We start from the raw sequence: 13,723 nt of genomic DNA, 5'->3' as shown, positions 1-13,723 counted from the left end.
TAATGTAGTCCAATTTGGTACAAGCTCTCAAGTGTCTCTGAAGTCCTGTGATCCCTCTAAGAGAGGTACTTGAGTGTTCTACAGATAGAGATGTTATCACCTGGTGGTATTTCTTTAGAATGTTATGCATCTCAGCAACATCCTCACTGCTGATGGTCTTGATAACGTAGCGCTTGTCATAAGAGGTATGGAAGCGGGCTCCGCTCCGTCCCTGGGCCTCACTGTTCAGGGGAGCACTGCGTGTCAGAGAGTTCTGCAAACATATGGAGCAAGAACAGACGGACAAATCAAGATCATGTTTATCAGAATCTACACCGTGAGATATGATCAGCTTGTCTTCTTGACATTTTGGCAACACGTTCATCTTTTGCACTGCATTCAGAAAACCAAAATGATGAACTCATTACTTCAGTTTTACTCTCTCGAATAGTCTGTCACCAAAACCACAGAAAACATTTTAGTTTTCTTAGCTTATTGTATTATGAGTTGGGGCCTTTATTGCCATCTTATGTTAGAATAGCTGCTTTAGCTCTCGTAGTGTATTTGAATGGATCCCACAATACAGCATCTACCACTGTGTTGTCTGACCACCTTCCAGTCACCAGTCTAAACATGTGGGGTTCTGACCTTTACTCCTGCTGCCTGTCCAGACCTACACACAGACGCAAACAGCTGCTGCCCAGACTTTGGAGCTCAAAAGTAACATGATCCAACACCCCTGGCTCAATGCCTCATTCTGCAAGAATTCCTCATGTCCTGTGCCCTCAGTTTGCTCTCCCCTCTTCCAGACATAGCATCTTTTGCTTGTGTTGCAAAGTGAGGACTAACCTTTAAACCTAAACCAACTGTTAAGCCACATTTCTTTATTGTGTTTGGACCTAAAATTGGTTGAAGTCTTGTTTCTGGAGGATCTTAAAAAGAATGTAAAGGACTATTTACAGGTCCAGGTCCTGGTATAAGATTGAAGTGGTTTGTGTCACAGGCGGAAAATGTTTAAGAGGCCCTTAGCCTGAGGCTGGCACAGATTAAAAGCTTTCAACCTAATATTTTGGTTTTAGTTAGTCATTTTCTCCACCATGCATTAATCATAATGTAGGGGAAAAGGGTTAATCTGTTTGCACTTCAGTTACCCACTGCCAAAGTTTAATTTAATACTACTAGAATTGCTCATTAAAACTAACACTGCTGCATGTCTTCAAAAGAGAAGGCCTGCAGCTGATGGTACCCATCGACTGTAATGAGGAATATTACCATTATAATTAGAGAATAATGCTAGCCAGCCTGGTTTTAGAGCAAGGGCAAATGCAAACCAATAAACTCACATTCACAATGTGACTGGTGCCTAATGTAGGAAAGGAGTTCAATGTTGAGAATGTCATGACATTCCTTTGCACTGGCCAGTGTCTTAACACCCCCAACTGCCCACTCACTGCAGCCAGCCGAACCCTAATGTAAACATGCAAGAAGGACAGCTGCACTAAGCTGGGACACAATGACCTCAAAATACTGCCAACTCATTGCCTGCACTAGGAGTGGGGATTTACTATGTAAGAGTGGAAAGTTAAGGAAGGAGTGAGCTGAAACAAAAGATGGAAAGGAAAAATTGCAATAAAGTAACATTTTAATAGTTAAGTGTGTGATCCAATTTGTTTGCCAGTGTTTCAGCCTGCTTGGTGCATCAGGTGGTCATGTTTATCAGATACATAAATATCATATCCATTTAAGGATAATGTTTTGCCTGTAAAATAAAATCATCTGACTGTCCCTAAGAGCTGGCAATCTCATGTGGCAATTCAAAATAATCTCATAACACAAAGCATAACCAAAAAAAAAAAAAAAAAAAGGATTTGCGACTCAGAAATAAGTGTAATGTTGTTTGGATTTTCATACCAAGAAGTCCTGATCATCAATGCCAAACCTCTCTCTGAGGTTTCGAAACACCAGAGGGCAGTACTCCTTGAACTTGAAATGGCTGGGCATGTTCTCCCTGTACAAAAATCAGAAAACACAAGTGGCATGGTGTTTGAGATGCTCCATCTCCTAAAGAATATATTGAAGAACTTTGAAAATTATAAATATATATTTAACAGTGTCAACATTGCAATCATATGAAATACTTAGAAAGACCTTACTTGTTGAAGAGGTGGTTGTCCACTTTGATCTTCGAATAGGCCTTGAAGTCATCTGGCATGAGCATGATGGGAATCTGAACATGGCTTAACTCATTTATCTGGGCATAAAAAAGCATAAAGACGAAGGGAAGATCAGTAATGTATCTGAGAACAAAAATACATCTAAAACATGTCAATCAAATCCCATGTCAGATTAGAAATTTTACAGCTCAGGAACCAAAACACACTGGGATATTGAGGGGAGGAAATGGTGGGGCATAATGTGGAAAAAACATACTACTACTTCATTTTATGCAAATTTGGCGCTGGAGCTTTGCAACCATCACAGAAATATTTTTTATAACTTACTGTTACTGTAGCATCTTGAAATGTTCAAACAGGAATTCTGCAGATACTCAACCATATCCTTTCTGTGAGTTTCACGCCTCAACTCACATAATCTTTTCATGATGTAAAATGATCCCACCTAATAAGGTGCCAAAGACTAGTGCAAAGATCAGCATTCACATAACTTCACATGAACACTCACATGACTATACCCTATCTCTGAAAAACCCCAAACACATTCAGTGTAACAGAATGCACACAAGTATCCCTTGTGGTATTTGTAAAAAGGTGAAAATGTTGCCCCAGATGCCAGTAACTATTATGTTAAACGTTGTGGCACACAATCAATTCACATAAATAACGTCACTTTTTCCTCTTAAGAGAACCAAAATGTGGTGTGTTGCAAAACTAATCAAAAAAGCACCCACAGGTGCAAGGATGAACTTGCAACTGAATTTTTCTCCCTAAATCAAAACCACTGGATAACTATTTATTGGCAGCGTTGTTCCAATACCACTGCCTAAAATACTGGAATTGGTATCAGCAAGACCACAAGCTGATCAGCAATACCACATGATAATAATAATAATAATAATAATAATAATAATAATAATAATAATAATAATAATAATAATAATAATAATAAAACAGAACCCTGCTACTTCCCTGCAATGTCCTGTATACCTGTATGTTGTATGCTAAACATATTTCTTTATACACAAGTAGCCAATATCCATTAACAGCAAGTGACTTGTGCAACCTAAAGAAAATCCATACTATCCATACTGTGTTAGTAGTATACAGTTTAGAATACAGTTGGGAAGGGAAAACGGTATTTGTATATATCCAGTTATTGGGGTTAAATTATGATTCTGGGCAAGAGCTCTGGGACAGGTCATCGATCAATGCCAATCTTTGGCACAGAACACCTGGTGATTTGAGCAGTCTACAGATTGGATTTTCTGGATGGTGTAGCCCACAGAGTTGAAGGACAGCTCAACGGGAAATGAGAATGGAGAGGTTGCCAGAACTGCCAAAGCGTCAAGGTGTCTCCAATGTAGAGATAAAGACAAGATGAGAACTTGTAGGTTATAAAGCAGTGAGAGAGTGAGAGTGACAGAGAGAGGGCGATATGACGTGTATGAGTGAAAGCTGGGGATATGTCTTGCTCCTGCAGGAGAGATAATCTTAATATCCCGCAGTCTGTGATGCACTGCTGTTTTCTAATCTTCTAGTTAGAGTGTGTTCATGATTCAAGAGCAGATAATCACTATTCTCTCTATGTATTAGGATATTTCTCTTTATCAGCATTTCTTTCAACAAATGTTGAAATGCATTCTTAAAATTAAATGGTGAGTTTGTTGAAATGGAGCAGTCATCTTACTGTTTTCAGATGTGTCACAAACAAATCAGAAGAGTTAAGGCAGTGCCAAGAAACTTGAGTTTACAGAATGCTTATGTTTTCAAAAAAAATTATATGACATTATTTGACTCTTAAGTGCAACTATAACTAAACTACATATTGTGTACCATCAGGTACCCTTGCCTGTTTCACTTGTACGGTTATGACTGTTTGTATATTTATGGCCATGATAGCTATCCAATAAAAGGTAAAATCTTAGACCATTTCAAGAATCATTGCACATGTAATAGACAGCGGGGCTTCACACACATAAGGTACATTGCAAGAGTTTCCACTTGGAGCTGGTCATGCGTCACACTGCTTTAATACGTAGACCTGACATTCGTTATGACTCAGGCACAGCTTGAGACAAATATGATGCGTGTGTGTATGTGTGCGTGCCTGTGCATGTGCATGTGTTGTCGGCTGCAGGCAGGAGTGCTGGCAGGTTGCATGAATCTATTAATAACCAGTCATTCCACAACGCACACTGAAAGACTCACATTTTGATTGACTATAACATTAATCACAAAGCAAATGTGTTCCTCTACATTACATTCCTGCATTTCACATTCTTACATTTGCTCACAGCTAGGATTGTGCAGACAGACAAGAGGTGGTGTCATACCACTATTCCAGTAGCTGCCTTGAAGGAATATTTTTCACCATCGGGGATACTTTGACCATGTAATGCTGCAGGAGTATTACAGCAGATGGTGCAGAGAATGGCCTCAGCAGGACTGACTGATCCATGAAAGCATTTGGCATACTTCAGGTTGCTGTCAAGACGTATTATTTTCAAGACAGTGCACCTTAAAGATGTTCATATCAATTCTCATACTTTAGTGTTAGACAAATATAAATACACAACATGGTTAAGATTTCAAATTGGATGATTACAGCTAACTTATGCCAAAAGACAGATTATGATTAACAGGTTGACCTGAAGAGCACCTTCTTGATCCCATGGCCTCCCAAATTAGTAAACTCCTGTAATTAGAACTAAAGTTTTAACATTAAGGACTGTAAATAAGTCTGTAAGACACTTACTTATGTGAGTTAACTGACCAGTAAGAGAAATGGAGTTAGTTGCCAAAACATCTTTGTTTGCGTAGCATTCACGATACACACTGCAAAAATAACAACGAAATAAACAGGCGCACTGACGTTTTCTGAAGTTGTGTAACTGTCACTGGCTAACTTATAAAAGTGTGAACAATTCAACATACTCAATGCCCCAGACAGCAGCTGACAGCAAACAGAAATTATATGTTGGGAAAGGTGGTTCGCTGAAAATGTCCAATCAGAAAACCTTAACATATACCATACTCAACTTCTGTAAAAGTTACACAGTAAAGCATACTCTTGTTTCCAACAATTTGTTATGAAGACTCCTCAGTGAATACAATGTGTGTGTAAAAGAAAAGAAAAATAAGAACTCTGACCCCTAGCTTGACTGGTCAAATGTAAAACAAATCTTAATGCTGAAGTCTGCAAAAGCTTGACCAGTGTTGGGCAAAGGTCTGCCTTTGTATGCCATTCAAACTAGCTCAGCAAACATGCACAAAGTGAGCACAGTTGCTTTTCAAGAACAAAGCTGTTTACTTTGCGTACAGCACTCAACTATCCCTCCACTCTGAATATCCTCTAGGATTATTGTAAGATTTTTAAGCAAATTAAAAGAAAAAAGAAGAAGCATGAGAACATAGACTTAGTGTGTTATCAACAGAAAAAAAATAAACAGCTGAAGAGAACTTTTTGAAAGGAAACCTTTGAGATAAAGACAGAGAAAAAAAAAAAGAAGCAAGCGTATCTGGAAGAAAGCACAGGAAAAGAAATGCATAAAGGAAGGCATTAAAGAGAAAGAGCAAGCATAGGATCTAAGTCCACAGATGCCATATTGGAGCATGTTTCTGTGCCCTAGTGTGACAGGCACAGACGTCACAGTGATGCTATTGCACAGATGAATCCCGGGTACTCAGTGGGGAGATGTCGCCTCATCACAACAAAGCTGTTTTTCACACAAAAGCAGAGACAAAGCCTGATCTTACCACGCACACATGCGAGGACACCAGTGTACTGAATAGTAACGCCAGTCACAGCAATTAAAACACAAACATACATGCATGCACATATAAAGATTAGGTGGTAATATCTTACTAAATGAGGTATGAATGCTTGTCCCTAGCAGACTCAGAAAACAATCTGCATCAGTTTGAAAGATCCCCAAACTACACTAATGCACTCACATTTGTACTGTAACGGTTTAAGTGACAAATGTCCCTGTTCCTGCAATTAAATTCACGCTGCCCTAAAAAACTATGAAGACAGCATGAGTAAGACTCTGACTGGGAATGACTATATAAGGCTATTTTCTCAGATCATGCTTCTGACAGGATCAATTTTTTTGTACTTTTGTTTTGGGTAGTTGGCACAACACTGATTTTTTTTAACAGAGACACTGCCCTAGAGTTAAATGTTATTGCATAAATGGACTTGTGGCTAATATCAACCTAACCATCCCTCTGAGCACCTAATCCAAATTAAATAACATTTAGTACTCATATTTTATCTGCTAGGCCCTTGTCATAGTTTCTATCTCTGGCATAGTGTAGCTATGTTTTGTTTAATCAGCTCTGCTTATCTTCCTGCAGCTAACAAACATACAGACAAATTTCACACCACCACTTCCTGTTTGTCTCCATGGTGATTAAGACTGGATTTCCGGCCCAGAGTGAAGCAAGTGTGTGCTGTTGCTCCATTGGACAGGAAGTCAGTGAAGAGAGCATGCACTGTCAGCAGCATAGCATAACCTTATCTCTGTGAACAATGACAGACAGAAGAGGCAGATGACAGCTCACTCACACTGATGACAGCAGTAAGATTGTAACACAAAGAAATTTTGGATCTAATAATACAAAGGAGGGGGTCATTTATTCAGTGCACGGAATAGAAGGGTAATGAAACTAGCAAAGTGGAGAGAAACCTCTCAAAAAGTTTGAGAGTTTGAGACTAATCGGACATGCCATCAGGATATGTAGCCTAGAGGGAGATATTCGACAATGAACAGGGAAGCTATGATTGTCACCCCTTTTTTCTTTTCTCATATCTGATAACTCAAGTTCTGACTTGCAAGCTACAACTTGAATGAGTCACCAGTGGAAAAAAAGACACTATAGTGATGTTGAAATTCTGTCCTTCAATATCAATGTCTTCAGGCTCTATCCGATTCATTCTTAGTACAACATTTTATTTCAATAAACACCAAAGACAAAGTGACTGCATTATAATACATATCACTACATGAAACTAGTGGCTGATGAATTCATTTTGTGCTCCATGGCACACAATAATATAATAACAAAAATAGCTTGTATGTGGTTTTAATCTATTTCACAAGATTGGGATTGCTTTTCAAAAACTGTAAACATTCACTTTAATCATCACTGTACACGCGATAATTATACAATGGCGCAGTGCAGCCACAAACACAGCAATACAGCATCAGTAACCATTAAACAACTGGTTAAACTGAAATTAAAATATCACTCTCAACTGCCAAGCTAAGTGTAATACAACAACCCTGTTTTCAGACCATTTTAACATATCCATAGCACACCAATCTAGCCTTATAAAACAACTGCCAAGTTACTGCAATACTGCTGAGGACAAGACGATCTTCAGTCCTGAGTCCAGTATTTATTTTCTTATACAGCTCATGGCGGCCATCTGCTCTTGCAATTTGCCTTGAAGGTAGCAGAGGTCAGGGAAGTTAACAAAATGGAACTGTTCCAATATATAAATTTGTATTTCAAGTAAAGAAATTTAACAGCGATTAAGTGTAATGTATTACCTCAGAAAAGGAGCTGCCATTTTAAGTCAATCATGACTTACAAAAAAAATCGAAACTGTGAAGATGAACAGGAGCCTTGGGAAAACATGAAACGTAAAATAACATTTTCTATGAGAATCATCATGCTTTAGTTTTGAGCTGTCAATTATGAGGGGGTGAATGTGCTCAGAGTCTGAAGAAGCGACTCCTAAACAGCGTGCTTCCTCCATGCCTATCTACAAGATGTTACAGTCTAAGTGGTTCTAATTAAGGTGTAATCAAGACAGACTGAACATGCAATTAACCAATACGTAGAGACGTAAATACGCTGAGAGCTCTCCCAAATAAGACATACATGCAAACACACACACACAAGTACCAAAGTGCCACAATAGCATCAGTTTTTTAGGAAATGGCAGAAAAGAGACAAACAAACCACTGGGTGTTATATACTGGCCCAATGGCTATTTACTCACCACAACATGACATGATATTCATAAACCACAAGAATAATCATAGGCAGTAGATATTCCCAATGAAATGGAGATTTGCCCTTTAATGGTCAGATAGTGAGCATCAAAAGGTCACCTATAGCTGTACTGGATTGTATTGCATGTGGACTTGACCTTTCACTTACCAATAAACAAGACAATTACATCATCAACTGACCTCTAATGAATCGCAGAACTGTTCATAGTATAACAATGGTATCTTGGTGTTTTATCAGTGAATTATTGGCTAGACTGTTAAAACAGGGCGGGTAGAGAAAATGTACAGAATGTGAAATTTACCATTATTGTTTTATATACTAACTGAACATCCATTTTAACTGTAAATACCTCAATATGATGGGGAAAGTCTTAATTGCATGCATTTTATGCAGTTAATCTTAGCATGGTGCAACATTACTTAAATGCTTTTGGAGAACTTTTTACTAAATTCTAGGAATAAATAACTACATCTTCTGCTTTATACTACATGCTATGATTAGCCCTCACAATGTAACTACAAATGTGACCATGACAGCCTGTCTATGACCTAATTCTGTGGAGCTACTTTGACAACTTTGGTGTCAGAGGTAGTCTGCATTCCCTTACATCCCATTGCTCACAACCACAGCGTGGAGAGGTCAGCAATAATGAGGCCACACAAATGATAAAAGTGGAACAGTGGTAAGGTAGAAGGACTGCTGCCTATGTGTTGGTAAGTGAGAGACACACAGACACAGAGCCAGCTACCCGAGTAAGACACCTGCAATTAAAAGCTTATGGTAGTCATCCCTTGAAGTGTGAGATGTCTGCATTACATCTAACAGCTCATTCTAGTCTATTTTAGTCCATGTCACTCACTCAATCACAGAAATACACAAACACACACACTGTGCTAAGGAAAGGAAATGTGTGTTTCCAAATGTTATACTACACTGAACTATGCCATGTATATAGAATCCAGTGCATGTTAAGACAAATATTCAATGTCAGCACCTTGTTGCAACAGACAGGCTCCTATCCATGTTGAAACACCACATGACTAATAACTAATGTGGAAATAGGTTACACACACATTGTAGTTGTCATCAATAGCTACAGCTTGCTCGTGCATGCACACACGCACACACACACATACAGACAGCTCAGTGTGTCTGTTGTGAAGTCAGTACTATGAAAGGCCAGATATTAAAGGATATAGTGGTTTAAATGAACTGAGCAACAAACAGGCTTATAGTATACTGCCTATCCTGTTGGCTAAATCAAGCTACTCAGCAACATGTCGCATTGCATTTGGGTAAAGAGAGTGCCATAAGACAGTGACTTTGTCTTGAAGGACACACAAAAACACAAGTAGACACATCCAGACAGGTTTGCAAGCATGAGAAAAACAAAATGTTTTGTTTAAAGGATTTCAAAGACAATGTGACTGCAAAAACAAGATGCTTTCTGTAAGTTTCTCTATCCGTCACTGCCTTAGTGTGTCAGGATTTAAGGCTTTGGCTTTTTTGTTTTCCTCACCCATAATCATCACACATATTAGCTGTAGGTCACTCCTACAGATATTTATAGATTACCCTCTTATGTAATCTACAGAACCAGACACAGCTCCTGTGAGTCACACAGCAACGAAGAGAGGGGAAAGTAAGCCAGCCAGACAGGATGACACAAAAAGGGGCAATCACCAAAAGAGGTTAATGGAGGTACTGAAAGAGAGGAGTGACACACAGGAGCGAAACAAAAAGGAAAACCTCAAATCCAAGGAAGCCTAAAATAAAAGAATGAAGACAACTCTCAACCAAAAAAAGAAAAGTTTTTATATTTAAGCAGACTTTTTTGATTTAAGCACCTTTTTCTCAGTTCAATCTGAATAAAAAATAAAAACATCCATCCATTTATCCATCATCCACTGCACAGTTGATGGGGGCTGGAACTGATCCAATTTAATCGCCAATTCATCACAGGGCAGACTCTCATTTACAGTTTACCAACACTTTGGTCAAATAGCTCGCGTCTGATGCCAACCCAAAGCATCAGTATCTGAAGACTTGGGAATATCATTTAACGTTCTCCAGAATCACTATTACGTTATACAGTGTTGCTTTAAACATTAGAAGTAGAAAAAATAAAAGAAATAGTTGTTGGGAGGAATAAAAATCACAATGTATCACAGTTATCATGACGAATTAAGCGGCTGCTACACTCATTGTCTCTTATTGTACTCTACTCAGGATTGGCTGAGTCACATGTCACACCTAGAACTAAAATTAGGTATTACCTGACCAGTCTGGTATGTGACCTTATATACTATATCTAAAAGTTTTACATCAGCCCAACCCCACTGTCAACGCATAAGCTGATAGCGATATATCTGTGATAAGCCAATGGAGGATCTAAATTGTACTGACTCTATGCTTGTTATAACAAAGCTCTGTGCAACATCAACTCAACGCAATCTTGTTTACTTTACAAGGACAGTGGAAGGTGACATGCAGCAACAGGTTAGGAGCTGCTGAACTCAGAAGGATGGTGACACAGTAGGTGCCTTTCAGCTTTCCAGTCAGTGACAAATCTCATAAAGCATCAGTGAACACCTTCTGACAACTTTGTATTACAAGAGTACATTCAGACATCCCTTTGACTGACAGACAAGGCTGGACTGTATCTCTTTTAGGGATTCAGAAATGATTAAATGAGGATGTGAAACTCTGATCCATTAGTCTGGCTGAAATAAAACTCCTAACACGCGTTCACCACCTTGAAGCATTTTAAGAATTGGCCTGTCATCTGTAGCTTGGATAAGTGTATCTTTGTGAAATCCAGTATTTTCAATCATGCCTGAATCCCGGCCAATAAATCACACACACACACACACACACACACACACACACACAATAGTCTGTGTCTGATCCAACGTTAACACCACTATGGGTGATGTGTTCCTGTGGTGGTTTTGCACTGTTCACCCATGCAGATGTTAATTTTTGAGTAAGGGCCTAAATGGGCCACTAATTCGCCCCCAGGATGTTTGGTCTTCTTTAAGAATCATTTTACTTTCAGGCCTTAATATGAGAAGCATATTACTGTACAGAGCCAGGATTTACAGTGTTTTTTGTTGATACTTAAATGTTAGAGCAACTATTTTCATATTCTTTGATATCAAGAAAACACAGTATATTACATGATACAACAAACACAAAAATGGTCAGCTTCCTCACATATCCTGTGGGCTGTAATTGTGTTTAGTCTCTATTATGTTCATATCAGCACATATCCAGCATGGGTGTGAAAGAATGATTATTCCTCTCAGGGGGAAAGACACTCATTTACAGAATACACTTTGAGGCAGCCCAATCATCACATGTGAACTAGGTGCAGCAAAAATAAAAAAAGACAAGAGCAATTCCTTATTCATAAGATCATGCAGACTTAGAACAAGGAGATTCTTTTGAGTTTGAAATTGATTTTGTAGACCCTAGTTAGTTTGAGCATTTGCACACACTAAGCTTCAGTAGTTCAACAATTTCCTAAACAAAAAAAAAATTAAACTTTTTAGCTCTGGCCTCAATCCATTGTAGTAAAACCATGAGATTTGCAACCTATTTGGGCTGCGAGGGGTGCAAGTAAAATTTCAAAGTATGAGGATTAAAGTAAAAATTGGCTACCTGTCAGGAAATGTTACTTTCAGCAAGCTGCCACACATATTTTGCCACACAACAAAACTTCATATTGCTTATTATTGGCTTTTCTCAGTCATAAAAAAGAGCGATTCTGATGACATATCCTGAATGTCTCAATTATTTCTATACACCCTGGTACTTCATTTAAATCATTTTGTATCTTTGCTTCCTTAAACCAATAAAGAAGTGGAATCTGTGGCTCTTCTGTGTTGTGCGGAGTAACCAACTAGCTGGTATTTCTTCTTAGCTGGTTCAATTCACCACCTTGTTCTCTGAGCAAGACACAAATAAGTCTGGTTTTCAGGTGGAGCAAAAGTGGATGCTACTGACTGACAAGCCACATATGGGAAGTGGGGGCCAAATTTTGCAGAACATGTGCATGTGTTTGCATGTTGCCTCTGCATTCTGGTTGCATTCTCATGCCCATCCCCCTTATTCATTCCTTTGCAGTGTTCTGTTATTTACAGCTTGAGGTTACTTTTACAAATTCCATGCTGTATAGCAACATTAACCCCTACAAACTGCAACCTGCACACCCTCTGGTAACAACTGTGTGACTCAACCTGGTGACCTGACATCAAGAGTCATTTTTACATTGCCAGTGTTAAGAGAAACAGAGTACCTTATCAAGTAATGGGAAAAACAGCAGGGGAGATAGCCTGAAGCATAAAAAAGGGAAACGTGCTGTTGGCAGTCCTGCTCCGTGTTATGCAATCAAAGAGAACAGTTTGAACATGTAGATACTCCAAACTTGTGTAGGTTTTTTTCTGGTTTTCAGCTGCCCATAATCCAGAGTTCTAAGACATCTCAATAAAATGGTCTATGTCTATAATATGAACCTTTATTACTCGCTAAAGAATGTACAGAGGCTGCAGTTTATAACTATAACATTGAAGGGAAACATATTGTCCGCTTGACAAGTCTAGCTGATGTTGCATTAGGAGTGGGAATGGATATGATTTTATTGGTATCATTTTCGATTCTGCTTATGGGTCTGATTCTTTATCGATTTCCCTATTGATTCTTGATCAATTTTCTCTCTGGAAAAAAGTGTGCCTTCACAGTCACATACATGGCTGTCGTGGAATTTAAACCGATGTTACATAGAAGGATATTTCATATTTACATGTTGCTTTTGTTTGCACGCTAAAATTATCATTTTACAGGCATTACAGATCATTGTTCTTCTTGAAATGAAGCCATTATTTTAACCATTGCCTTCTCTCCACCCTGACTCCTTCTTCTGACAGCTGTCAGAAAAAATGCCGGCATTAATAAACGTAATTGATACATTCAGAGGCAAACAATTCTGCCAGATTGGATAATTTGGAATCAGTTCTCTGCTGGAACTGATTCCATCTGATAATATAATAACCATTAGTGAGAGGACAATGTATCAATGTCCATCTTTCTCAGGCTTACATTAAAAAAATACAATGACTGCATAGCTGCATTGAGGTCAGCCTCCACTTTATGTTGCCCCCTCAGGATTAACTCCAAAGCCAGGTGACTGTAATCTATTGACAGATTACAGCTTAGATGCAGAATAACAGCTTTGGATCTTTAGCTGTCTTGGCCACACATACTGTAAATCAGGCTATAAAGGCTGTGTAATCCACACTAAACTGCCACCCTTAACTAAAAGACAAGAAAACAAATGAAACTGTCTAAAATTAACTTGCAGGTAGTGTCTGTCGCATTGATGTCCATCAAACACCCCAGGTTTCCTCAACCGAGTACAGAGATATGGATTTAAACAAAACAGACTAACTAAAAATTGAGTTTCAAAGTATGAGTTTTTAATGTAGCAAGAAACAACAAACAAGGATCAAAAGTGACCAAATCTGTGCACAATTGCTGCT

At 38.6% G+C, this 13,723-nt stretch overlaps 1 protein-coding gene across 4 annotated transcripts in view; it reads right to left on the bottom strand.

The window, feature by feature from the left end:
• pip4k2aa (phosphatidylinositol-5-phosphate 4-kinase, type II, alpha a) overlaps positions 1-13,723 on the bottom strand; it is a 31,944-nt gene that overhangs the window by 14,621 nt on the left and 3,600 nt on the right. For all 4 annotated transcript variants that reach the window (XM_037078402.1, XM_037078403.1, XM_037078400.1 and 1 more), the window contains exons 2-4: positions 2,133-2,230; positions 1,891-1,987; positions 101-253 (exon numbers count right to left, since the gene is read on the bottom strand). In XM_037078402.1, the coding sequence (XP_036934297.1) occupies positions 101-253; positions 1,891-1,987; positions 2,133-2,197 (315 nt within the window). In that variant the 5' untranslated portion in view covers positions 2,198-2,230. The remainder of the gene's footprint in view (positions 1-100; positions 254-1,890; positions 1,988-2,132; positions 2,231-13,723) is intronic.

Source organism: Acanthopagrus latus, chromosome 19, assembly GCF_904848185.1.
Source record: "Acanthopagrus latus isolate v.2019 chromosome 19, fAcaLat1.1, whole genome shotgun sequence".
Lineage (NCBI taxonomy): Eukaryota > Metazoa > Chordata > Actinopteri > Spariformes > Sparidae > Acanthopagrus > Acanthopagrus latus.
The sequence above is the reverse complement of the archived record's forward strand: the minus strand, read 5'-3'. Positions and strand labels throughout refer to the sequence as shown.